At 44.1% G+C, this 27903-nt stretch overlaps 1 protein-coding gene across 1 annotated transcript; it reads right to left on the bottom strand.

The window, feature by feature from the left end:
• Nucleotides 1-8055: 8055 nt before the first annotated feature.
• LOC308310440 (NACHT, LRR and PYD domains-containing protein 3-like) lies at nt 8056-26125 on the bottom strand (the record flags this gene model as incomplete). Its single annotated transcript, XM_080756783.1, has 12 exons — nt 8056-8612; nt 10710-10762; nt 11282-11410; nt 12744-12920; nt 14671-14916; nt 15404-15568; nt 16343-16519; nt 18077-19922; nt 20218-20297; nt 24558-24674; nt 25714-25830; nt 26121-26125. 12 exons carry the CDS (start codon nt 26123-26125, stop codon nt 8056-8058), a joined length of 3669 nt encoding a protein of 1222 aa, XP_080612909.1.
• Between the last annotated feature and the right edge of the window lie 1778 nt (nt 26126-27903).

Here is a 27903-nt window from a genome sequence, read left to right as displayed (position 1 = left end):
AATAAGCGTGACTCTCCTTCAACTTGTAGCTACCATCTGGCTGCCTCTTTAGATAACCACAGTTATGGATGGTGTCTTTTGTTGGGCACTTTATTTCTAAAAGTCCATAGCTTCTGTTCTCCCCATCCCTCTCTATGACTTTCCTGTCCGGTGAAGTGCCAAGGTGTGGAGCATGAGGGTTTACCACGAAGCCACATGGCAAAACTACATTTTCTGTGAGCTCAGAGTACTGCGTTGCGGCAGTGGACTCCAGGGCTATCCCTCGTTTCATAGCCATGGTCTGTGTTTTGAGTGGAGTCTTGATACTAGCAGCTAGACTGTCATGGTTGGCTCTCCTTGAGCATATTCTATGAAAATAGCTTGATGTCAGCCGGGGAGCTCGTGCAAGGTGCCAAAGATCTGAAGTGTTCTGTTGTCTGGTTTCACGTTCTAGGGTTATTGATTCGGACAGTGTAATGGTCATGTTCCTGTAACAATTCATATCTTTCTCATTCAGCACTGTACAGACATCTGTTGGTTGTGATGTTAAAGGGAAGTCAGGGAAATCTTCAGGCTGGTATGCAGAATCTATGGGTTCAGCTGTGCAGATGAGAGGAAGCTGTGATAAGGAAGACAAATGAAACGCATTAATTTGTCTTTCTTTTTTGTACTATTTTACAGAGGCACATCCAGCATGCAACCATGGAGAGGAGCTGGAAACTTTAAAGAACATAATAGCACAACAACAGCAGGAGATTTCGATGCTGAAAATGGCACTGGATGCAAAGGATGGCCAACTCCAGCAGCTTAAAGAGCAACTTGTAAATGCCAAATACTCATTCAATCCGGAGGCTTTACAAGAAAGTACTGTTCCAGACTATTTTCAATACAACACAGGCTTCACGTACCCTCAGTTTAACGACTTGTGTTCATTTTTCAAAGTACCAAATAATCCACATGCCCCACACACACCCAGTCCTCTTGCATTCACAAAACCAGACCAGAACATCCTATTAATGCCATTGCGTAGCCAGTTTTTACTAACACTAATGAAGTTCAGACAAAATTTTAATCACAAAGATTTAGCCAATAAATTTCACATTCCTCCTCAGAGTGTCAGCACATTATTCAACAGCTGGGTAGACTATATGTATGACCGACTTGGCCAACTGGCCATTTGGCCACACAGAGAAATCATTTCACAGAACATGCCCGCCAAATATAAACAGGACTACCCAAACACATTTGCAATACTGGACTGCACAGAACTAAAAATAGAGAAGCCAACTTCATTGGTCTTGCAGAGTATGACCTATTCAACTTACAAGTCTGCCAACACACTCAAATCACTTGTTGCCTGTGACCCACGAGGTGCTGTTATTTATGTGTCTGCCCTCTTCACTGGATCCATCTCAGATAAAGAAATATTTAATCGATGTGGTATGATAGAGCAACTGCGGGGTTTGATTAAGTGTGGCTACCTTAATGTAGGTGATGGATTAATGACAGACAAGGGTTTTCTTATTGAGAAAGAAGTGGAAGATATTGGTCTGAAACTTAACATTCCACCCTTTTCTAGGTCCAACCGTCAGATGCCACATGCAGATGTTGAGATAACCAAAAAAATTGCTAAGCACAGAGTTCACGTTGAGAGAGCCATTGGCAAAATTAAAAAGTTTAAGATCATTTCTGATAAAATACGAAACACCCGTCTTAGTAACATCAATCAAATCTGGTATGTTGTTAGTATGCTGTCAAACTTCCAACCACACCTCATCAAAGATAAGTGATCCAGTACTAGTGGTTCTCAAATATTTTATTTAAAATGTATAACTCTGAGTGTGTTACAGACCTGTTTGGTCATTCAGGGTTATCTATTTGTTTTTCTGATATTATTGTCCACTCCTTTTATATGTGGCAAAATGGCATGTTGACAAAATGTCCAACACAAGCCAACATGGTGCTGAATAAAAGATGTTTGGTAGCCTACAATCTGTTAATGTTCTATGTAGAATGACATTTGGATTACAAACATACTCTGTTCAGCCAAGTGCTTTTCAGTTACCTGATGGCTCAAACCACTTCCAAGGGGGTAGCTGCTTCCTCCTACAGCTACATCGACAGGGGGTCTGTTGACCAAATAGCTGATGGGTGCTCCTGTCTGCCGCTGCAGCAACATCAAGTCCTCATCTGTTACTGTGTTGCTCCTTACACTAGCAAAACAGAGTGTACTACTATGAATCATTCATTCAGAATGATCCCATATGAAAAAGGTATAGCCTACAGTCATACTACATGGTTGTCAATCAATATATTTGCTGTAGCTGTGTGGACCTCAGAAAGATGCTGTTAACTCAGTCTGGTATGTAAATAATGTATAAATAGTTACTCATACCCGTGAATCTTGAAATTACCGTTTCCATGAATATTGAATTTACCTTTTCCCAGTGTAGTGACAGTCGACAGGTCTTCGTTTGCGGGTCGATTTAGCTTTGGCGACAACCACAGAGGATATAGGCACGGCATTTATTTTGCCTCCCCTGGGTATGTGCCATTGTTGTGGCAAACTAGTGCGCGCTCTTATTGGGCTTTCCACTTGTGCCATCATGACATCGAGCGTATTTATTAAGCCCACGATGTGGGAACAATATCCCGGTGCGCTATAAACAAATGGAAAACAGGATGATTTAGCAAGGGGCTAAACACATTGCATAGCGAAAACTATAGGAAGTCATGACTGAACCATACCTTAAAATACAACAAGGACACTATATTGACTTACCCTGCAATGCAAGAACATTGTTGTCCCTTTATATTTGTGTCCAGAACATCAATGGACAAGACATGGGGCGGCTGACTTTTACATTGCGATCGGTGAGCTTTCGCCTCGATTTTAATGTCATGTTCATTGGCATTACTCCGGCGACACACTATTTCACAAATGTACTTTTCAAAGGCATACTGTAGTCCCTTTTGCCTTGTTCTCTCCGAAATCTCCTTACCACTACTAGTCCAGAAGTTGGAAATTATTTCCTTCGGGATGTCTTTAACTGACACGAAGGAATACAACTCCATTGCACCGGTGAACGCAGGTAAGACAGCTTGACCGAGCTCCTACCTTAGTAACTGTCGCTAACCTGGTATTGGCCAACAACGGGGTTGGGTGGGACTTAGCGACAGGCTAATTGGACAGGCAGGAAGGCAGACAGCTACTCATAGACAGACAGACAGCTACTCATGGACAATTGGACAGGCAGGAAGGCAGACAGCTACTCATAGACAGACAGACAGACAGCTACTCATAGACAATTGGGCAGGCAGGCAGACAGCTACTCATAGACAGACAGACAGCTACTCATGGACAATTGGACAGGCAGGAAGGCAGACAGCTACTCATAGACAGGCAGACAGACAGCTACTCATGGACAATTAGGCAGGCAGGCAGACAGCTACTCATAGACAGGCAGACATACAGCTACTCATGGACAATTAGGCAGGCAGGCAGACAGCTACTCAGACAGGCAGACAGACAGCTACTCATGGACAATTGGACAGGTAGGCAGGCAGACAGTTACTCATAGACAGGCAGGCAGACAGCTACTCATAGACAGGCAGACAGTAAGACAGCTACTCATTGACAGACAGACAAATAACTACTCATGGACAGGCAGGCAGGCAAAGAGAACAATTAATGGGAACTGACCCATGAGTAAAAACAAAACAAAGGTGGATTTCATTGCTTACGGTATTGAAAGTAGTCCATTAGGCCTCCACCATAATAACTGATGTTAGATGTTGGGACAATTAATGGGAACTGACCCATGAGTAAAAACAAAACAAAGGTGGATTTCATTGCTTACACTCACAGGAATGAAATAATTCCACTAGTTTATGCCAGGTGAGTCCAGTGCAACGCGCCTCAGAAATCAACGGGAAGTGTTGGAGAAATAGAATCAATATCCGGTCAGTGCGTTCAGTGTCTGTTTCTCGCTTCAAATGTATTCAGAAACATTCTTGAGAGAAATGTTTAGCTGTAAATGACATTGTTTGTTTATACATTGAAATAATAACGTGTGTTCCGATTGGATCCAACGTAGTTCTTATATTGTGGACATGTTTTCACACTATGAATATTAATACACAGGAACAACGACAGACTGTCAACAAATAGCGGTGCACGATTATGAAATCATGCCCGATATCCGATTATTTGCAGGGTCATATCTGCCGAGACCGAATGTGACCGATTCCGATATCATACAGAGGACCACAATGGAAACAAGCCTAGGCCCTATAGGTGCTTGGCCCAAAGCCTGTTAATAAAGTATTAAAGCAATCAATAAATAGCCTATACTCTTTTCCAAGTGTCTGTTTTCACATCTGAATGACTGAATGAGACTGAATGAGTACACAAATTAAATGTAGAAAAATTTAAAGTTTATTTTTACTTAAGATTTTACATCATATTTGATGTGGCTTTTGTTCTAGACTAGTGGTATTAGACACTTTTGATTTATATTGAACTCATTGATGGTTTTTTACATTTTTCATTTAAAACCCATTAAATAATCTGTATTATTTTGAGACTGTTCCGATACCAATATGGCATTTTTATGGCCGATGTGGCCGATTCCGATTTATGCTACCGATTAATCGTGCATCCCTATCAACAATCAATGTATTAAACAATTATGACTTCTACACATGATCATACAATAACATGTGAAGAATGAGAATGATATCAAATGAATATTCAATGAAACGCAATAATGGAACGAGTGAGGAAATTATGATCTAATAATGAATCAATGAATACACTGATTGATTTGAGTTAATTAACAACACATTTAGTAGATGTGTGAATCCAGAGTGATTGACATGAAGTCTAGTCAACAACATGTTCACAGCAGTAGGAGAGCAGACGTTAAGTCTAGTCAACCATTTCTCATGATTCTGAAATCATTGCAAGAATTTGTTTTACTCGTTAGTTTGTTACTAGACACATTTACAAACACATTGAAATCATTGCAAGCATTTGTTTTAGAAAACTTTCTTGTGAACACCGCACTTTGACTTATGGTGCGTTACCGGCTTAAATCGACATCATAAAAAGTAGAGAGGACGCACACACCAAGAAACACATTCAAGCTGGTTTATTCTATTTCAACGGGACAAACGTTTGGGCTAACAGCCTTCTTCAGTGTGAGGAGTTTTGGGAGTCAAGTCTCTTTTGAAGGAGTGGTGACGTTGTGCAGGTGCACACCATCACTAATCATCACCTCACAGTAACACCCAAGGTGTGATTACAGACGGGATAGATACAAGATATCAGTATCTATTAACAATGTCAATACATTTGCCCAAAATATAGAAATATCAAATATACAAATATACAAATATTATACAAAGATTGAACAAAAAGTGGCTGAGGACATTGGGCATTACTGCCGTTCATAAATCAGTTTGTTTGGGACCTCCTTGGACTCCCATGCCTTTGTCCAAGCTGATTGGACGGTGAAGTCAGCTGGTGGAGGGTTGGTATAGATGGAAGTGGAGCAGTGGGGGGTGTAGATGTCTGCATGGTAGATGACTGAAGACAGGGACTGTGTTCCTCCACCTCACAGCTGCCTTTGATACCGTCTGGCACAAACACCTCACAGTGAAACTCACAAATCTGCTGACCAACCGGAGGTTCACCTCGGACAGAACACAGGCACACAGAGAACACAGACAAATGGAGTCCTGCAGGGTCCAACCCTATTCAACCTCTACGCAAAACGACCTACCGTCCAACAAATCCTGCAAATTAATCTGTTTGGCATTCCAAACCACCAGAACTTGACCCCACTGGAACAGGTGCTCACTGAAGACCTTTACAACCTGGACCAGTTCTGCAAAAAGCCCAGCTTCCGGTGTATTCCATCTCCACAATGCTAAAGCTGCCAGAGAACTGAACATCCATCTGAGTGGACTCAAGATAAAGCTGCCAGAGAACTGAACATCCATCTGAGTGGACTCAAGATAAAGCTGTCAGAGAACTGAACATCCATCTGAGTGGACTCAAGATAAAGCTGCCTCTAATCCAACCCACCTCGGTGTGACCCTCGACAGAATCCTGTCCTTCAAGGACCACCTAAAAGGGAACGGCAGCGAAGGTGAAGTCCAGAAACAACCTGCTCTGCTGCAGCCTCCACACTGAGCTCTGCTGCAGCCTCCACACTGAGCTCTGCTGCAGCCTCCACACTGAGCTCTGCTGCAGGCTCCACACTGAGCTCTGCTGCAGGCTCCACACTGAGCTCTGCTGCAGCCTCCACACTGAGCTCTGCTGCAGCCTCCACACTGAGCTCTGCTGCAGCCTCCACACTGAGCTCTGCTGCAGCCTCCACACTGAGCTCTGCTGCAGCCTCCACACTGAGCTCTGCTGCAGCATCCACACTGAGCTCTGCTGCAGCCTCCACACTGAGCTCTGCTGCAGCCTCCACACTGAGCTCTGCTGCAGCCTCCACACTGAGCTCTGCTGCAGCCTCCACACTGAGCTCTGCTGCAGCCTCCACACTGAGCTCTGCTGCAGCCTCCACACTGAGCTCTGCTGCAGCCTCCACACTGAGCACCAGCAATTACTCAAAGGATGCTTCAAAGGGTCAAAAACTCTCCCTGTCTACCAGGTCAAAGACTATCCCCATCTACCAGGTCAAAGGTCAAAGACTCTCCCGTCTACCAACACATGCAGACATCTAGTCTAATGTAAGATCTAAAGCTCCCTGTGGTGATGACTCATTTATACCATAGAGTTTGACATTAATATGGATCTGACCACGGACCCCCATGTGAACATATTTGTACCAGGAACCCCCATGTGAACATATTTGTACCAGGGACCCCCATTTGAACATATTTGTACCAGGGACCCCCATTTGAACATATTTATACCAGCGACCCCCATTTGAACATATTTGTACCAGGGACCCCCATTTGAACATATTTGTACCAGGGACCCCAACACAAGATTTGTGTTACAATTTTCAAATAGCCTATATATTTACAAAAATACTTTCTTATTTTAAATATGCATCGCGAAACATTGTGAGATCTGCTGTTTTCAAATAGCCAGTGTGTACATATAGGGTTAACATTTTTGAACAGATTTTGAGACCACCGTTTCTTTTGTTTAATTTTTAGATTTTATTTTAGTCAGTCTTTTGAATGAAGCTTTAGTTTTAGTCATATTTAGTCATCTGAAATGTTTTAGTGTTAATCTAGTTTTAGTCGACTAAATATAAGATGTCAGTCGACTAAATCTATACAGGTAATTTAGTCGACTAAAATGTATTTCGGTGGGCCTTGGTGGCGTCGTAATGGGTGATTTCACACTCGGTGAATGCTGAAAATAGCCGATCTACAAGCTTGCAGTGTGACGCGTTGTGAGCTTGTAGATCTGCTATTTTCAGCATGTAACCAAGCATAAAATGACTTGTCTTTTAGTTCTACTGGATCTCTTCTCCACCCTAAGATTTTAGTCTAGTTTTCATTTGATGAGGAAATTGTCAGTATTGTCTTATAGTTTTAGTCATCATGTTAGTCTTCCTTAGTGAAAAAAGGTGGTCGGCGAACATTTTCCGTCATAGTTTTAGTCGACAAAATCAACACTAACTGGTTCTCAAAGTGTGGTCCAGGGTCCCCCGGGGGTCCTTGAGGGGGTTCCAGGGGGTCCTAGAAGCTAAATGATCAAATATTAACCATATCTTACTTTACTACAGTATTTGAAAATATCAGATCTACAAGCTCACAATGCATTGGGTCAAAGGTCAAATACATGGGGGGGGGGGGGGTGTTGACATGACAACGTCCAGGAGCTGTAATGTGTGATGTCACTGTGATGCTTATATACATCACCACGGTGATGTCACCGTGATGTCATGAGTTACTCATGCCCAAATATGGAGTCCATGATGTCAGACTCGGCTATAGTGTCAAAGTACCCCGTGGTGACGGTGCAGGTAACCATGACAACCTGCACTCACTCAAACATGTTGAGTAACCATGGCGACCTGATGATGTCACCCTCACATGGAGCCTCTATCTCTGCTCACACAGACGCACTGAGGAGGAGGATAAGGAGGACCATAACCCGAACCCAGCATAGAGACGTTGAGTGGGCGTGGTCTGGAAGGTGTACAGGTGTCTCAGTGAGTCAGAGCACACTGTGTAGAAGGACAGAGTCCCAGCGGGACGGTCCACATACACTGATACTCTGTTGGAGCCTCTAGAGGCAGAGACAGGGAGGTCAGTCCACTGTCCGTTGTGTATGACAGAGTACCTGGAACCATCATCACCATCACAGTACAGTCTCCAGGACTTGTCATTCTCTCCAAGCCTACAGTCACCACCACTTCCTTTCCTTTTCCTGATTGTTCCGTCAGCGACTCCTATATCAACCCTTCCACTGCACTCTACCTCCCAGGAACAGCGTCCAGTCACACTCTGTGTACTCAGGACCTGAGGCCAGTAATCAAACCTGTAGGGGTGATCAGGAGGATCCTGACCCCCTGACCTCACTGTGACCTTCCTGTTGCCCTCAGACAGAGAGAGGCTTCTGTGTGCTGTGTTTGTGTCCAGTGTGAGACGCTGGAAATCTGATGAGAAACAACAACACAGGAGACATTAAATACATCATTCACTGACTGACACACACGCACAAATGCACATGCACGGTCGGACCCTTGCGCACACATACACACACACACACACATGCACGGTCGCACACACACACATGCACGGTCACACACACACACACACACATGCGTGGTCACACACACACACACACGCAGTCACACACACACACACACACACGCAGTCACACACACACACACACACACGCGCGCGCAGTCACACACAAACACACACACACATGCGTGGTCACACACACACGCACAGTCACACACACACATGCGCGCAGTCACACACACACACATGCGCAGTCACACACATGCGCGGTCACACACACACACATGCGTGGTCACACACACACATGCGTGGTCACACACACTCACAGTCGCAGTCACACACACACACGCACGGTCACACTCACAGTCACACACACACAGTCGCAGTCTAAAGCCCATCACACACCGTCTGCGGCGCGACGCGTTGCTGCGCGTTGCCGCCTGGAAAATAGAACTGTGTTCTATCGGCGCGCCAGGCGACGCTGCGGACGGAGCCGGTGTGTGGTGGGCTACACACACACATGCGGTCACACACACACTCACAGTCACACACACACATGCGTGGTCACACACGCGCGTGCAGTCGCGGTCACACACCCACACACACACATACACGCGGACACACGCACGCGGGCACACACACACGCGTGCGCAGTCGCGCACAGTCACGCTCGCGCATTCGCGGTCACACACACATGCGCGGTCACACACCCACACACGCACAGTCACACATACACGCGGACACACGCGCGCGGGCGGACACACGCGCGCGCGCGCGGGCACACACACACACACACACACACACGCGTGCGCAGTCGCGCACAGTCACGCTCGCGCATTCGCGGTCACACACACATGCGTGGTCACACACCCACGCACGCGCGGTCACACACAAATGGTAAATGGTAAATGGTGCATTTATATAGCGCCTTTATCCAAGGCGCTTTACAGAGATTGTGCATTACATTCACCCATTCACACACACATTCATACACCGATGGCAGCAGAAACCATGCAAGGCACCAACCAGCACATCGGGAACAATTAGGGGTACTGAACACCTAATTGTTCTTGCTCAAGGACACTTCGACCATCTGGGGACCCCCACAATCATCTGGGGACCCCCCACAACCATCTGGGGGACCCCCACAATCATCTGGGGACCCCCATAACCATCTGGGGGACCCCCATAACCATCTGGGGGACCCCCACAATCATCTGGGGGACCCTCATAACCATCTGGGGGACCCTCATAACCATCTGGGGGACCCCCATAACCATCTGGGGACCCCCACAATCATCTGGGGGACCCTCATAACCATCTGGGGGACCCTCATAACCATCTGGGGGACCCTCATAACCATCTGGGGGACCCCCATAACCATCTGGGGACCCCCATAACCATCTGGGGGACCCTCATAACCATCTGGGGGACCCCCATAACCATCTGGGGGACCCCCATAACCATCTGGGGACCCCCACAATCATCTGGGGGACCCTCATAACCATCTGGGGACCCCCATAACCATCTGGGGACCCCCACAATCATCTGGGGGACCCTCATAAAAGCAGTAACTATACCAATAAATGTATAGTTGCACCACTCAGTTCACACAAGTGTGATTTTTATTTCCAGTTGTCTCGTATGGTGTCAAATGGAGCGTGGAACAATGCAAATGATCAACACGGAGATCACTTGTGACTTTCTAACAAAAACGAGACACACCTGTGATCCGCACACATCACGGCTCTGCACCACCTTTCATGCATCGCACGTCAGAATTGAACTCATGCCAAATATAGACGAAATACATGTTATTTACGACCAGGTTAGTGAATGAGGCGCATTGTTTCTGTCAAACCACATGACCTCATCTTGATGGTGTTAAGGACCAGGCCAAGAGCACAGAGTAGAGAGCACAAGAGTTTTCAGGACATCAACCAAGTATACAACAGTGTATAAAATGTTAACGTGTGATGTTGACACAGACATACAGAGATACTCACGTTTTGTAATGAGTTGAGGGTTAGTAAGACAATCTTCTCCTCCATGTTTCACTCTGTAGGAAGTAGAACAACAATGCATCAATGTCTGACTGTCTAACACAACGTCTCCACTAGCTGACACTACAGTGTTTCACTCTGTAGGAAGTAGAACAACAATGCATCAATGTCTAACTGTTTAACACAACGTCTCCGCTAGCTGACACTACAGTGTTTCACTCTGTAGGAAGTAGAACAACAATGCATCAATGTCTGACTGTCTAACACAACGTCTCCACTAGCTGACACTACAGTGTTTCTCCTATCATTATCTTGGCCCTGAAGCTCATCCAGACATACTCACTGCTGCCCAGTTTGGATCTCATCACCTCTTCAGACTCCACCTTAACCCCTATAGCACTCCATTCTCCTTTTATACCTTCTTGATGCAACAAGAATTTGCATTTACATTTTTAGAGTTTCTTTGAGGCACTGCATTGTTCTCTCTGCATGCTTTGTGACGTTGTGTCAGAGTGAATACACTGTAAAGGGAAACACTGCACTGTCCAACATGGACACAGCCCAAGTCTACTCACTTGCAGTTCTCCAGGACTGAATCATTCACCACGTTGAGGCTCAGGTCCAACTCTCTTAGGGAGGGATTAGAGCTTACAGCTGAGGCCAGAGCTTCACAGCATCTCTCTGACAAGAAGCAGTGAGCCAGTCTGAAACACCAGATGGAAACATGAATGAATGAATGAATGAATGAATGACACATTTACAATATGCATTATTCCTGGATTTAAAACCTGCTTAAAGGACTCTTGTCCCACTTGGGGTGCCTTCACACCTGGAGGTTTTAGTTCCATTAAAACAAACCCTGAACCCCCAACATAATCATATTTTAACTGGGACCCCCCAAAAGACTTATATATTGAACTGGGACCCCCCCCCCCCCCACCCTTAGAAGCACTTACATTACATTAACCATTACATTAAACCTGCAGCAAATCTAGGGGTTTATCTCTAACCTGTACACATGACCATATACATTATGTTAGCGTGATGATTAGGTTTAAAACAAGTCTGGATGTCATCTTGAATGAGATTAAAAACGGAGGATTTCTGTAATCAGTAGCAGCTGTGTTTGGACGGACGCGCAGGAATGGGACTCAAACGGGTGAGCTTCATTTGTATTGGCTTTCATTGATGTGTATCTCTACACGTCATCAGTCATCACGTTTTAGTTTTAAGGAAGTAATTACATTTTTATTTTTATGGACTTTTGATATAAAAACACACACAAATGAGACTTTCGGCATGCATCCATTGTTAGGTATGCCAATATGATGACCACGGATATGCTCTAAAAATGTTTCACTACACCTTTAATGTGAAAATATTACCAAACTACAAGCTCACAACACCTCACAGTGAGCTTGCAGGTCGGCTATTTTCACGATGTTTGGCTCTTTCTTCCGTAATATTAGTATTATTATAATATAATTTAGGAGGTCGATAACTGTGGCTTAGCTACAACGGGTCGCAAGTCAAAAATAGCCGATCTACAACTCCTCTACGCGTTGTGAGAAACTCTGTTATATGATGAAGTAGCCGATATTCGCCTTAAAGGGATATTACACTTTTAACCCATTCTGACCCGAGATCAGATTCTAAAAATGTCTTCTACATTCTGACAGTTTTCATTCTGACCTGAGATCAGATTCTAAAAATGTCTTCTATGTCAGTCGCTCTTCAATTTAAAAAAAATAGCAGATCTACAAGCTCATAGCGCGCCACCGAGTGGCGCGCTATGAGCTTGTAGATCTGCTATTTTTCAATAGCTAAAGCATAACGTAATGCTAACACCAAAATGGGTTCCCGCCTAAAACGGGTTAAACATGTTTGGGGTATTTTAACATCTACTCAGGGACATAGGCTTGGGTTAACATGATATCAAGCTTATTAATACATTCTCACCACAGCATTCATATTATATTCACATAATACAGTACATAATAAAACAGAAGTGATCAAAATATGGTAAATGTATCTTACTTTAGAACTTCCAGTCTACAGTGTGGGCTCTTCAGTGAAGCACAGAGCAGCTCCACTAGTCCTGAGTCCTGCAGGTCGTTTTCACTGAGGTCCAATTCTCTCAAATGGGAAGGATTAGAGCTGAGAGCTGAAGACACAACTTCAACGTCTGTCTTTCTGAGTTTACAGCCAGCAAGTCTGTGAATGCAGATTAAATAAGAGATTATAAAAATAAATGATACCTAGTTCACTGTCATTGAAGTTAACTAAAACATCTCCTATCTAGTTATCCAGAGATATAGACACCACAGAATGACTGTACGGTCTGTACAGAGGAAGATTTTGATATCAAAGACTTCAACCAGCAGTTGAAGGAGTGAAATGAAGACTGAACAACAACATTGCATATTTACTGCCTAAACGTTGTAAAAGCTTTACAAACAAGCTGCTGGAGACCAGCATTCAGTCTCTATTTCTATTCCCTGTCTCCTCAAGCTGGGCCACAGATGTAGGCTTTACTGTTAGTTTGAATTTACCCTTATTATAAATTATTGCATAACCTACAATATCATAACATTTCATAACCTACACAATGTTATAAGTCCAGTGTTGTTTTTGGCAGCACATTTTGATTTTAGTTTTAGTCATAGTCTCTTGAATAGCTTTCATTTAGTTTTAGTCACATTTTAGTTACCTGGAAAGTTTTAGTGTTTAGTCTAGTTTTAGTCGACTAAATGTCATAAGTTTTAGTCGACTAAATCTACAGTTGATTTATTTGACTAAAATGTATTGTGGCGGGCCTTGATGCCGTCATAATGACAGATTTTTGCTGAAAATAGCCAATCGCAGCATTGTGAGCTTGTATAAGAATTATGAAAGAATTATCCAATGTGGTACTTTTTTCTTTTCTTTTTTGTTAACCCAAGAAAAGGAAATGAGCAGCTCCAAACGTTGCATCAAACATATGCACAGATATAAGAAGTGTCTTATATTATTAATATTGATCCTTTTCACAAGCAACAACTGTTAACTTATGCTCCTTTAACGGAGTAATTAAAAGAACCATGGCAGTTAAAATATCATTATTGAATCTGGAGCTTAGACAAACTATGTTGCTTATAACTTAAGTTGTCCATGGATATTCAGCCATTATACAGCATTGATAATTTCATTCGCCAGCTACTACACTTAGGACAACATTATCTTTAAATTATTGCCAGGATGTGTGTTGTGCACCTTCATGCTAGACAGATGATGACACACACATGGTCCCTGGAGGATGGACCCTACAGATCATATCACACACATGGTCCCATGGAGGATGGACCCTACAGATCATATCACACACATGGTCCCATGGAGGATGGACCCTACAGATCATATCACACACATGGTCCCTGGAGGATGGACCCTACAGATCATATCACACACATGGTCCCATGGAGGATGGACCCTACAGATCATATCACACACATTGTCCCTGGAGGATGGACCCTACAGATCATATCACACACGTCCCTGGAGGATGGAGGATTAAGTGACTCCATGGCCTTTCCCTCTAGGTCAACTTTGTACCACTTTCAAAAGCTTTGGCTGCTTTTTATATTACATCGCATCGAGGGACTCCCTTTGATAATTAACCAGACCTACAAGCTGTCAATGTGTTGCGATGCAAAGCATTGTATGCTTATAGATCTGTGAGTGACACCTTTCAACTTGTTCTACTGAGTGCTTTCACCACAGTGAAGCGGATTTAACGTTGGGTATTTTGGCTGTCTTTTATGGTGTTAAAAGGGGCGTGGAACAATGCATAACAATGCAGACAATACAGACAATACCACTAATCACTATTTGAAATGCAGACACCTTTTATGCCAACCTTCATTTATAATTATAGTGTTAACTGTAATGGCATTAATGGCATGTTTCTATTCACTTGACTACTAACCGAGCCTTTCTGCAGTTCCTCACAGCTGGGATCAGTCTCCTTCGCCCCTCCTCTGATGTGTTGTATTTGTCCAGGTCCAACTCTTCCAGAACCTCCTCTGACATCTGCAGCATGACGGCCAGAGCTGAACACTGGGTCTCAGAAAGTTTCTCTGTTCTGTTCTCTGACTTCAGGAACTGTTGGATCTTCTGATGTAGTGAGTGGTCGTTCATCTCCATCAGACAGTTTGGGAACCACAGACCTAGACTAATAGAGTGATAATAGATTAGTACAGTCGGTAGATGCAGACTATTGATTACGTATTAATCGTACCACGGTAAAGCTCGATAACTGTGGCGTAGCTACAAGGGGTTGAACATCGAAAATAGCCGATCTGCAAGCTCACAAGTGTTGTGTCCTCGACGCGCTGTGATTCAATTCAGTTCAATTTTATTAAAGTGTCGACTCACAACAAGTTGTCTCAAGACATTTTACATGTAGAGCAGAGAACCAACATAGATCCCACCCTGAGCATTAAGACATTTGGAGACAGTGAGCTTGTAGATCAGCTATTTTCGGTGCGCAACCATGTTGTATGTCGAAGTAGCCTACAATACATTTGCCTTAAAGGGATATTACGCGTTCAATATCAAGCTTATTAATACATTCTCACCACAGCAATCATATTATATTCACATAATACAGTGCATAATAAACAGAAGTGATTACAATTAATGAGGTAAATGTATCTTACTTTAGAACTTCCAGTCTACAGTGTGGGCTCTTCAGTGAAGCACAGAGTCCTGAGTCCTGCAGGTCGTTTTCACTGAGGTCCAATTCTCTCAAATGGGAAGGATTAGAGCTGAGAGCTGAAGACACATCTTCAACGTCTGTCTTTCTGAGTTTACAGCCAGCAAGTCTGTGAATGCAGATTAAATAAGATATTATAAAAACAAATGATACCTAAACAATTATTTGAACTGAGGACCCAATAACCTGACAAGCAAGAATTGTAGGCATTTCATTTAGTTTGACTCGGCTGCACAGATACATGTTGTGTTTGCGTCTTCCGTAATATTCGCCAATTTACCAAATTGGTTTTAAAAATATTTTAAAAGTCATTATACATTGAAATGTGCAGATACTATTCTGTATACACTTAAACTGTATGTTGGTGTGTTTACTGTTGAGTGAGAAACCACACTAGTTGCACATTAAGCTAATCATCTGGGGACCCGCTTGGGGGTCCAGACCCTCAGTTTGGGAACCACAGGCCTAGACTAATATAATGATATTTGATTGGTACAGTAGGTAGATGCAGGATATTGATTATGTGTTGATCTGTTGCGTACCTCGGTAAAGCTTGATAACTGTGGCGTAGCTACAACGGGTCGCATGTATAAAATAGACAATCTACAAGCTCACAAGCGTTGCGTCCTCGACGCGTTGTGAGTTTGTACATCAGCTGTTTATGGTGTGTAATCCAGTTGTATGACGAAGTAGCTCAGAAGTTTATACATTTGCCTCAAAGGATTACACTTTCAAACATATTTTGAAAGTGGCCCATAAGCTTGGGTTACCTGCATGATATCAAGCTTATAAATATTCTCACCACAGCAATCATATTATATTCACATAATACAGTGCATAATAAACAGAAGTGATTAAAATGAATGTGGTAAATGTATCTTACTTTAGAACTTCCAGTCTACAGTGTGGGCTCTTCAGTGAAGCACAGAGCAGCTCCACTAGTCCTGAGTCCTGCAGGTCGTTTTCACTGAAGTCCAATTCTCTCAAATGGGAAGGATTAGAGCTGAGAGCTGAAGACACAACTTCAACGTCTGTCTTTCTGAGTTTACAGCCAACAAGTCTGTGAATGCAGATTAAATAAGAGATTATAAAAACAAATGATACCTAGTTCACTGTCATTGAAATTAACTAAAACATCTCCTATCTAGTTATCCAGAGATATAGACACCACTTGACAACACAGAATGACTGTACGGTCTGTACAGAGGAAGATTTTGAAATCAAAGACTTCAACCAGCAGTTGAAGGAGTGAAATGAAGACTGAACAACAACATTGCATATTTACTGCCTAAACGGTGTAAAAGCTTTACAAACAAGCTGCTGGAGACCAGCATTCAGTCTCTATTTCTATTCCCTGTCTCCTCAAGCTGGGCCACATGCAGATGTAGGCTTTACTGTTAGTTTGAATTTACCCCAATATTATATTATTGCATAACCTACAATATTATAACATTTCATAACCTACACAATGTTATAAGTCCAGTGTTGTTTTGGCAGCATTGATTTTAGTTTTAGTCATAGTCTCTTGAATAGCTTTCATTTAGTTTTAGTCACATTTTAGTCACCTGGAATGTTTTAGTTTTTAGTCTAGTTTTAGTCGACTAAATGTCATAAGATTTTAGTCGACTAATTCTACAGTTGATTTACTCGACTAAAATGTATTGTGGCGGGCCTTGATGCCGTCATAATGACTGATATTTGCTGAAAATAGTCGATCTACAAGCTCACAACAGGTCGCAGCATTGTGAGCTTGTATAAGAATTATGAAAGAATTATCCAATGTGGTACTTTTGTCTTTTCTTTTTTGTTAACCCAAGAAAAGGAAATGAGCAGCTCCAAACGTTGCATCAAACATATGCACAGATATAAGAAGTGTCTTATATTATTAATATTGATCCTTTTCACAAGCAACAACTTATGCTCCTTTAACGTAGTAATTAAAAGAACCATGGCAGTTAAAATATCATTATTGTATCTGGAGCTTAGACAAATTATAACTTAAGTTGTCTATGGATTCAGCATTGATAATTTAATTCGCCAGCTACTACACTTAGGACAACATTATCTTTAAATTATTGCCAGGATGTGTGTTGTGCACCTTCATGCTAGACAGATGATGACACACACATGGTCCCTGGAGGATGGACCCTACAGATCATATCACACACATGGTCCCTGGAGGATGGACCCTACAGATTAAGTGACTCCATGGCCTTTCCCTCTAGGTCAACTTTGTACCACTTTCAAAAGCTTTGGCTGTTTTTTATATTACATCGCATCGAGGGACTCGCTTTGATAATAAACCAGACCTACAAGCTGTCAATGTGTTGCGATGCAAAGCATTGTAAGCATATAGATCTGTGAGTGACACCTTTCAACTTGTTCTACTGAGTGCTTTCACCACAGTGAAGCAGGTTTGATGTTGGGTATTTTGGCTGTCTTTTATGGTGTTAAAAGGGGCATGGAACAATGCAGAACAATGCAGACAATACACACATACCACACAATACCAATCACTATTTGAAATACAGACAACTTTTATGCCAACCTTCATTTATAATTATAGTGTTAACTGTAATGGCATTTATGGCATGTTTCTATTCACTTGACTACTAACCGAGCCTTTCTGCAGTTCCTCACAGCTGGGATCAGTCTCCTTCGCCCCTCCTCTGATGTGTTGTATTTGTCCAGGTCCAACTCTTCCAGAACCTCCTCTGACATCTGCAGCATGACGGCCAGAGCTGAACACTGGGTCTCTGACAGTTTCTTTGTTCTGTTCTCTGACTTCAGGAACTGTTGAATCACCTGATGTAATGATTGGTCGTTCATCTCCATCAGACAGTGGAAGATGTTGATACATCTGTCAGGAGAGGCATCATCACGAGTTAACATCTCCTTCAGGTTCTGGATGGCTTTCTGGATCTCTTCTGGACTGTTCTCTGTCTGACCCAGCAGGCCTCCTAACAGACTTTTCTTTGTCTGACCCAGCAGGCCTCCTAACAGACTTTGGTTGGACTCCAGTGAGAGGCCATGAAGGAACCGAACAAGTAGGTCCAGGTGGCCATTTTTACTCTTCAGGGATTTTTCCATAGCAGCTTTCAGGAAGTCGGAGAGGGAGCTCTTACCTCTGTATTTTTCATCTTCCAGGAATGTCTTCAGTACCTTCATGTTCTTCTGTGTGAAACAGTGGTACAGGTAGACTGCAGCCATAAACTCCTGGATGCTCAGATGAACAAAGCTGTAGACCTTTTTCTGAAACAGCACACTCTCTGTTTTGAAGATCTGTGTGCACACTCCTGAGTACAGCGAGGCGTCTTTCACATCAAGACCACACTCTTCCAGGTCTTCTTGGTAGAACATGATGCTACTTTTCTTCAGATGTCTAAATGCCAGCATGCCCAGGTTCAGAAGAACTTTCCTGTCAGTCTTAGTGAGCTGCTGTTGAGTCCCCTTTTCTTTTGCTTTCTTTTTGACATCATGAGTCTCATCATACTTCTGCTTCTTCCTGTTTGTCAGAGCCAACAGGAAGTGGCAGCACATCTCAGTCAGGGTCTTGGGCAGCTGTCCAATGGTGGTGTGTGTCCTCAACATGTCCAGCAGAACGGTAGCAATGATCCAACAGAAGAGTGGGATGTAACACATGATGTGGAGGCTCCTCGATGTCTTCAAGTGTGAGAGGACTCTGTCGGCCAGCTTCTCTTCACTGAATCTCTTCCTGAAGTACTTCTCCTTCTGGGGGTCTGTGAACCCTCGCACTTCTGTCACCATGTCAACACATGCAGGAGGGATCCGATTGGCTGCTGCGGGTCTGGTGGTTATCCAGAGGAGGGCCGAGGGGAGCAGATTCCTCTTGATGAGGTTTGTCAACAGAGCATCCACCGATGATGTCACTGTGACATCAGAGATGATTTCATTTTTGTCGAAGTGCAACGGAGACCTGCTTTCATCGAGGCCATCGAAGATGAAGCAAACTTTCCAGGCAGCGAGCTGCTCTGCTGTGACCTTCTTTAATGTTGGGTGGAAATCATGGATCAGGTTGAGAAGGCTGTACTGCTTATCTCTGACCAAGTTCAGCTCCCGGAATGAAAAGGGAACCACGAGATCTATATCTTGATTCTCCAAACCTCTTGCCCAGTCCAGAAGAAACTTGCGCACAGAGAATGTTTTTCCAATGCCAGCGATGCCTTCGGTCAGAACGCTCGTGCTGGGTGTCTTTCTGCCAGGGAGGAGGATCTTAAAGATTTTACAGCAGTTGATTGCATCGTCATGGAAGGTCTTCATGTTGGAAGCTGTTTCAAGCTGTATCACCTCATGTTGGCGATTAACCCCTTCACTCTCTCCCACTGAGATGTAGAGCTCTGAGTAGGTGCCGGTGACGGAGGTTCCAGACTCTTCCGTCATGTCGTCTTTCACTTCATCAAGACTGTTCACACTGTCCTTATAATCGTTCAAAATACTGACATCTGAAATGAGAAGAACATTTATGTTTTAAACATTGAGGTTAATTTATAACTTTACATGTATACAGCACACATTAATATTAAATACCTCCAGAAACTATGCAATTTGTTCAGAAAAACAGGCAAAAGTAACAACTAACAACACAAGATCAGTTGTTTTTGTCCAGCTGTTGAGTTGATAGTTGTTCAGCTTCATTATATGCACTTGGATATAATTGATACAGACAATAATTATTTGAACATTTAGTCTATGATTTCAATTTATAAGCATGCATTTTCAATGAGTGCACATTCTTACTTTGTCCACCTGTGTTTTGACTGGGTGTCTTCAGTCCAGTTGTGGTTTGACTGGGTGTGGTGAGTCCAGGTGTGGTATGACTGCAGTGCCAGAGACACACACACACACACACACACACACACACACACACACACACACGTGTCAACATATGCACGTGAAACCTGGTATATTCTTCCTCGTACAACATGGTGTTGAATGCTGAAAATAGCAGATTTACAAGCTCACAACGTGTCACGTCCACCACACGTTGTGAGCAGCTAGTTTCAGCACATGGAAATATGCAGGCTGAGCCGTTTAGAAACTTTCCCCTTCACAATAAAAGCACATCAGCTTTCACATTCATTCCATATAAAGGAAGAGTGGGCACGTGGGCACCTCAGTGTTAAATATCCTTATTGGCCATTAGGTTGAACATGCCCATGCAGAAGGGTGGGCACCTCCGTGTTAAATATCCTTATTGGCCATTAGGTTGAACATGCCCATTTCTGTTTCATATAGCCAAATGATAATAAAGAAAATGCACTATAGGTTAATTCATTATAATAATGTCCTATAGAATGTGTGTGAGTGAGAAATATTCCATGTTATGTGCTTAATTTAAGGCATTTATGCTTCAGCCAAGAAAACCTTTGTTAGCCTTGGTGATAAGGTCATACAAAGAAAAAGTTGGTGCTACCTAATTTGTGGTGGCGCTACCAACTGAAAAGGTAGGTGGCACCAGTGCTACCTGTGAAAAGTTATTCTGGAGCCCTGACTGTAACAGTTATCTCCTTAAAGGCCCAATGTCACGCCCCTCGGGGGATAAGAACGGCTATCCAACAATGCTATCATGATGACGACGTCATAGTGCCGATTAACTTTCCCCATCGACTTCTATGCGGGCTCGCCGGGCTTGGTGGCAGTAGTAGCATAGCAACTTATGCTACTATTTTGGTGTCACATTTAGCTTCATACTGGGTGAAAGTCTCATTCAAAAAAATTCGCTCGGAAATCTTAGTTACAATGACATTGAGTTGACATGTTTTTTGTTTTAGGGTAACTGTTGCATAATCGCAATTTCGCACTCGAGCCATGCCCCGGCCATCTAGCTCTCTGTCTCCCCCGCTGACATGCCCTCAACCACGGCTAAGTTCAGCCTGCTGCGGAGCCCTGCTCACAGGTTGAGTAGCGGCACTGCACCGGGCTAAAATGCATATCAGTCTTCAAATATCCTATTTACCACAACATTGTTCAAGTACGTGTGTTTATGCTTATTCATTGTAATAATCAATATCGCTATGATGATTTATCGCCGCGCATGTAGTCTAGCCCGTCTCAGATGCCCCCTCTCACCGCCGGGGCACTGAGCCTAGTCTTCTGGTCATGCAGGCTGCAGTGCAGGCTGTTCATAGCACACACACAGCATGCAGTGAACTGGGCTGTTGCCGCAGCTCGCTTGGTCTTCAACCAGCCAAAATTCTCACATGTCTCCCCCCTGCTCCGCTCCCTCCACTGGCTCCCGGTCGCTGCCCGCACAGAATACAAAACTCTGATGCTGGCATTCAAAGCAACCAAAGGTATGGCTCCCCCATATCTTGCAAGTATGATTGAACCCTACAAACCCTCCCGCGCACTCAGATCAGCCAACGCAGGGAAGCTGGAAGTACCCTCACTAAAAACGCCGGGACACCGCTCCACACGTCCCAAACTCTTCTCCCTTCTGGCTCCAAAACTGTGGAATGCACTTCCCATTGCAGTCAGAACTGCAGCATCACTCCCAATCTTCCGCCGTAGTCTGAAAACCCACCTTTTCAGACTCCATCATGGCCCATAGCACTTACCCTACCCCCTTAGATATCATTTCTGTAGACTTAGATAGCATTTGATACAGACTTATAGCATGTTATGTAGAATTGCATTGTATATAGTCATAGCACGCCATAGTACATGTATAGCATATTAGTATAGTTTATATGTATAGTTTCATTATAGATATTCCACTGTTACTTTCTTAGCTTACGCATGTTTCATGATAAATGCTTTTATGTGATGTATTCCCATGCTTTTGTTCTTGCTTAATGTAAATCGCTCTGGATTAAGAGCGTCTGCTAAATGCCTAAATTGTAAATTGTGTGTGTGTGTGAGAGAGAGAGAGAGAGAGAGAGAGAGAGAGAGAGAGAAAGAGAGCCCCCCTCCCCACTCGGCTCGGACAACCAGGTGATAGCGATATTGATTATTACAATGAATACAAACAAACACACTATAGTTCACTTGAACAATGTTGTGGTAACTGACTACGGTATTACAGTGGGTGTACAGTCAGCCTGCGGCTGAGAGGGGAAGAAAGAAAGGGAAGAGAACAGTAGTCGCGCTGCGGGGCTCAGGGCTCTACTCAGAGCGGGCAGACAGGGTTGTTGGTGGCCGGGGGAACGTGGGACTCGAGTCCGAAATTTGCACTTGTGCTGCAGTTCCCCTAAAAAACCCACGCCAACCTCAATTGCATTCTTTCGGGCGGGAGTTTCGGGCGAAAAAATATATTTTTTCAATTACATTTATAACCAATATGACGCTAAATGTACCGTCAAAAACGCTAGCCTGACCTAGTAGCCACTTGTTGCTAGCGCCGTAGCCCATCGCGAACGCTTTCAAACTGTTTTCAGTCAGACCACGTGATGTACTGTACCACCCATATTAATTTCGGGGCATGTCATTGGACCTTTAACACATTCCGACCAGGATTACTGCATGTTTTGCCTACCCTAGGACACGGGGAGAACATGGTAAGTGCGTTGCCAGGGCAACCAGACACGCTGTCAGACAGACGACGCCTCGGGCAGCTAGGCCCGCCCTCGGCCTCGTAGTAGGGAATGTCTACGTGCCAAACCTCCCCCTCCGCCAGATTGAGACGATGGAACGACCACACCCAAATCAGCCATCGGCCACACCCGCAGTATAAAAGGAAGATTCAGTTCTGAGTCTGACAGCGGCTGGTTCACACACACGCTCACGGAGGCACGCACAGCAAATACCGTCGGGGGGTAAGAAGACACACACACTTCCACCACCACCCATTCATGTGTGTGTATATTCCTGCATGTGTTGACTGTCACTCTCCTCTCACCACAGGCTCTTAGGAACGCTCCAGGAAACGACAGAGCGACAGAGACTATCGGACTGTACGATTAAAACAATAAAGGAACAGTTCCATTTCCACACATCTCGCTGCGGGAGGAAGGCAGCCCCGCCACAGCGACGGTGACGCTGAAACCTCTATAATAAAGGTCGTAAAGAAACCTGTTATTATCAATATTATATTGAGCACTGTCTGGCATACAGTCGCTCATTTGATTTGCCGAGAACGGCCTGAAGATTTATGCTCTATCGGAGCTGAACCCCCGCTATCGGGAGAGAAGACCCGCTACAGTTAAAGATAAAGACTGATGACGTCACCCGAAGCAAGGGAACCCCGCCCCGTCTTATCGTGTTAAACAGAGCCCTCCAGTGAGGAGCGTGCTATCAGAGACTGTATATACTGAATTTAAATCTAATGCTCTGTTCTCATCCTCCTCCTCCAGGCTGAGGAAAACGCCTGTGGAACAGACATTTGTGTGGAATATAATTTGCCCAGAAACCTACTGGGGGTTTCTCCTTCTGCCTGTAATATAATTTCCTTGTTGATGAAATAAAATGCTGTTGAAACTGCTGCAATTCCCTGTCCCGCCTGGTCCTTGGTCACAGAGATTCCACAGTACCTACCCTAGGGACACGGGGAGAACATGTGAGGGTACCTACCCTAGGGACACGGGGAGAACATGTGAGGGTACCTACCCTAGGGGTCACTGGGAGAACATGTGAGGGTACCTACCCTAGGGTACACGGGGAGAACATGTGAGGGTACCAACCCTAGGGGACACGGGGAGAACATGTGAGGGTACCTACCCTAGGGGAAACAGGAGAACATACAAACTCGCCCACAGCGGGAATCGAAGCCAGGATCTTCTAGCTGTGAGGCGACAACACTACAGACTGTGCCACCTCTTGTTTTATTTTTGATAAAGATTTTAAAACTCTCTTCTTCCAAATTCCAATCATCGCCACGGTCAAATCCTACCTCCCCTAAAATCAGCTGGAGATGGTTATCCATGCTTTGATTTCATCAAGAATAGATTATTGCAACTCTTTGTATATTGGCATCGACCAGGCATCACTCAGGCGTTTACAGCTAGTGCAGAACACAGCTGCCCGCCATCTCACCGTCAGTATAAAATATGTTATAGTGTATATTGTATAGTGTTATAGTGTATATTGTATAGTGTTACAGTGTTATAGTGTTGTATATATTTATAGGAGGGTTGACATACTGTGAATCAGGAGGTCCAGGTTCGTTACTGAAGTCAGGAGGATTTCCTGGTTTAGACCAGTCACTCTTCACAGACAGAAGGCTGGGAGTTGGAGACTCTGCTCTGTGGTGGACACTTCTGGAATCATACAGACAGAAAAAACAATACATAAACAATAGAGACAGTGAATAATACTACTAGAAATAATACTAAGTAAATAACAGACAGTAATTAGCATAACAGTAGCTTGTATTCCATGTAGTACAAACGGTGCAATGGAATGATTTGCCCAAGGAGATAAAGACAACACACTTAAAACACTTAAAACTTAGGTCAGGATTGAGATGGCGTTTTTAGAATCCTGAATGGGTCTGTTGAATTGAACAATTTTAACAGTTATCTCTTTCACACATTCCGACTAGGATTACTGCATGTTTTTGTGAGGCTACCTACCCTAGGGGTCACGGGGAGAACATGTGAGGGTACCTACCCTAGGGGACACGGGGAGAACATGTGAGGGTACCTACCCTAGGGGACACGGGGAGAACATGTGAGGGTACCTACCCTAGGGGTCACAGGGAGAACATGTGAGGGTACCTACCCTAGGGGACACGGGAGAACATGTGAGGGTACTATACCCTAGGGGAAACGGGGAGAACATACAAACTCCACACAGAAAGGCCCTTTCGCCAACCCCGCCTCGGGTATGGGCATTGATGACGCAGAGGAGAGAACACGCCCCCAGCGCCCACAGCGGGAATCGAACCCAGGATCTTCTAGCTGTGAGGCGACAACACTACCAACTGTGCCACTGTCCCCTCTCTTGGTTTTATTTTTGATAAAGATTTTAAACTTAATAAACAATCAGCTCCGTCGTTAAAACTCTCTTCTTCCAAATTCCAATCATCGCCACGGTCAAATCCTACCTCCCCTAAAAACAGCTGGAGATGGTTATCCATGCTTTGATTTCATCAAGAATAGATTATTGCAACTCTTTGTATATTGGCATCGACCAGGCATCACTCAGGCGTTTACAGCTAGTGCAGAACACAGCTGCCCGCCATCTCACCGTCAGTATAAAATATGTTATAGTGTATATTGTATAGTGTTATAGTGTATATTGTATAGTGTTACAGTGTAAATAGTGTTGTATATATTTATCGGAGGGTTGACATACTGTGAATCAGGAGGTCCAGGTTCGTTACTGAAGTCAGGAGGATTTCCTGGTTTAGACCAGTCACTCTTCACAGACAGAAGGCTGGGAGTTGGAGACTCTGCTCTGTGGTGGACATTTCTGGAATCATACAGACAGAAAAAACAATACATAAACAATAGAGACAGTGAATAATACTACTAGAAATAATACTAAGTAAATAACAGACAGTAATTAGCATAACAGTAGCTTGTATTCCATGTAGTACAAACGGTGCAATGGAATGATTTGCCCAAGGAGATAAAGACAACACACTTAAAACACTTAAAACTTAGGTCAGGATTGAGATGGCGTTTTTAGAATCCTGAATGGGTCTGTTGAATTGCGCAATTGTAACAGTTATCTCTTTCACACATTCCGACCAGGATTACTGCATGTTTTTGTGAGGCTACCTTCCCAAGGGGTCACGGGGAGAACATGTGAGGGTACCTACCCTAGGGGTCACGGGGAGAACATGCGAGGGTACCTACCCTAGGGGACACGGGGAGAACATGCGAGGGTACCTACCCTAGGGGACACGGGGAGAACATGTGAGGGTACCTACCCTAGAGGACACGGGGAGAACATGTGAGGGTACCTATACCCTAGGGGTTACGGGGAGAACATGTGAGGGTACCTACCCTAGGGGTCACAGGGAGAACATGTGAGGGTACCTACCCTAGGGGTCACGGGGAGAACATGTGAGGGTACCTACCCTAGGGGACACGGGTGAACATGTGAGGGTACTATACCCAGGGGAAACGGGGAGAACATACAAACTCCACACAGAAAGGCCCTTTCGCCAACCCCGCCTCGGGTATGGGCATTGATGACGCAGAGGAGAGAACACGCCCCCAGCGCCCACAGCGGGAATCGAACCCAGGATCTTCTAGCTGTGAGGCGACAACACTACCGACTGTGCCACTGTCCCCCCTCTTGGTTTTATTTTTGATAAAGATTTTAAACTTAAAAAACAAATCAGCTCCGTCGTTAAAACGCTCTTCTTCCAAATTCCAATCATCGCCACGGTCAAATCCTACCTCCCCTAAAAACAGCTGGAGATGGTTATCCATGCTTTGATTTCATCATGAATAGATTATTGCAACTCTGTATATTGGCATCGACCAGGCATCACTCAGGCGTTTACAGCTAGTGCAGAACACAGCTTCCCGCCATCTCACCGTCAGTAAAAAATATGTTATAGTGTATATTGTATAGTGTTACAGTGTTATAGTGTTATATATATTTATAGGAGGGTTGACATACTGTGAATCAGGAGGTCCAGGTTCGTTACTGAAGTCAGGAGGATTTCCTGGTTTAGACCAGTCACTCTTCACAGACAGAAGGCTGGGAGTTGGAGACTCTGCTCTGTGGTGGACACTTCTGGAATCATACAGACAGAAAAAACAATACATAAACAATAGAGACAGTGAATAATACTACTAGAAATAATACTAAGTAAATAACAGACAGTAATTAGCATAACAGTAGCTTGTATTCCATGTAGTACAAACGGTGCAATGGAATGATTTGCCCAAGGAGATAAAGACAAACACACTTAAAACACTTAAAACTTAGGTCAGGATTGAGATGGCGTTTTTAGAATCCTGAATGGGTCTGTTGAATTGAGCAATTTTAACAGTTATCTCTTTCACACATTCCGACCAGGATTACTGCATGTTTTTGTGAGGCTATCTACCCTAGGGGTCACGGGGAGAACATGTGAGGGTACCTACCCTAGAGGACACGGGGAGAACATGCGAGGGTACCTACCCTAGGGGACACGGGGAGAACATGTGAGGGTACCTACCCTAGAGGACACGGGGAGAACATGTGAGGGTACCTACCCTAGGGGACACGTGAGAACATGTGAGGGTACTATACCCTAGGGGAAACGGGGAGAACATACAAACTCCACACAGAAAGGCCCTTTCGTCAACCCCGCCTCGGGTATGGGCATTGATGACGCAGAGGAGAGAACACGCCCCCAGCGCCCACAGCGGGAATCGAACCCAGGATCTTCTAGCTGTGAGGCGACAACACTACCGACTGTGCCACTGTCCCCCCTCTTGGTTTTATTTTTGATAAAGATTTTAAACTTAATAAACAATCAGCTCCGTCGTTAAAACTCTTCTTCCAAATTCCAATCATCGCCACGGTCAAATCCTACCTCCC

This window comes from Protomyctophum bolini, assembly GCF_963924005.1.
Source record: "Protomyctophum bolini genome assembly, chromosome: 22".
Classification (NCBI taxonomy): Eukaryota; Metazoa; Chordata; class Actinopteri; order Myctophiformes; family Myctophidae; genus Protomyctophum; species Protomyctophum bolini.
This window is presented reverse-complemented; position numbering and strand designations above follow the sequence as displayed.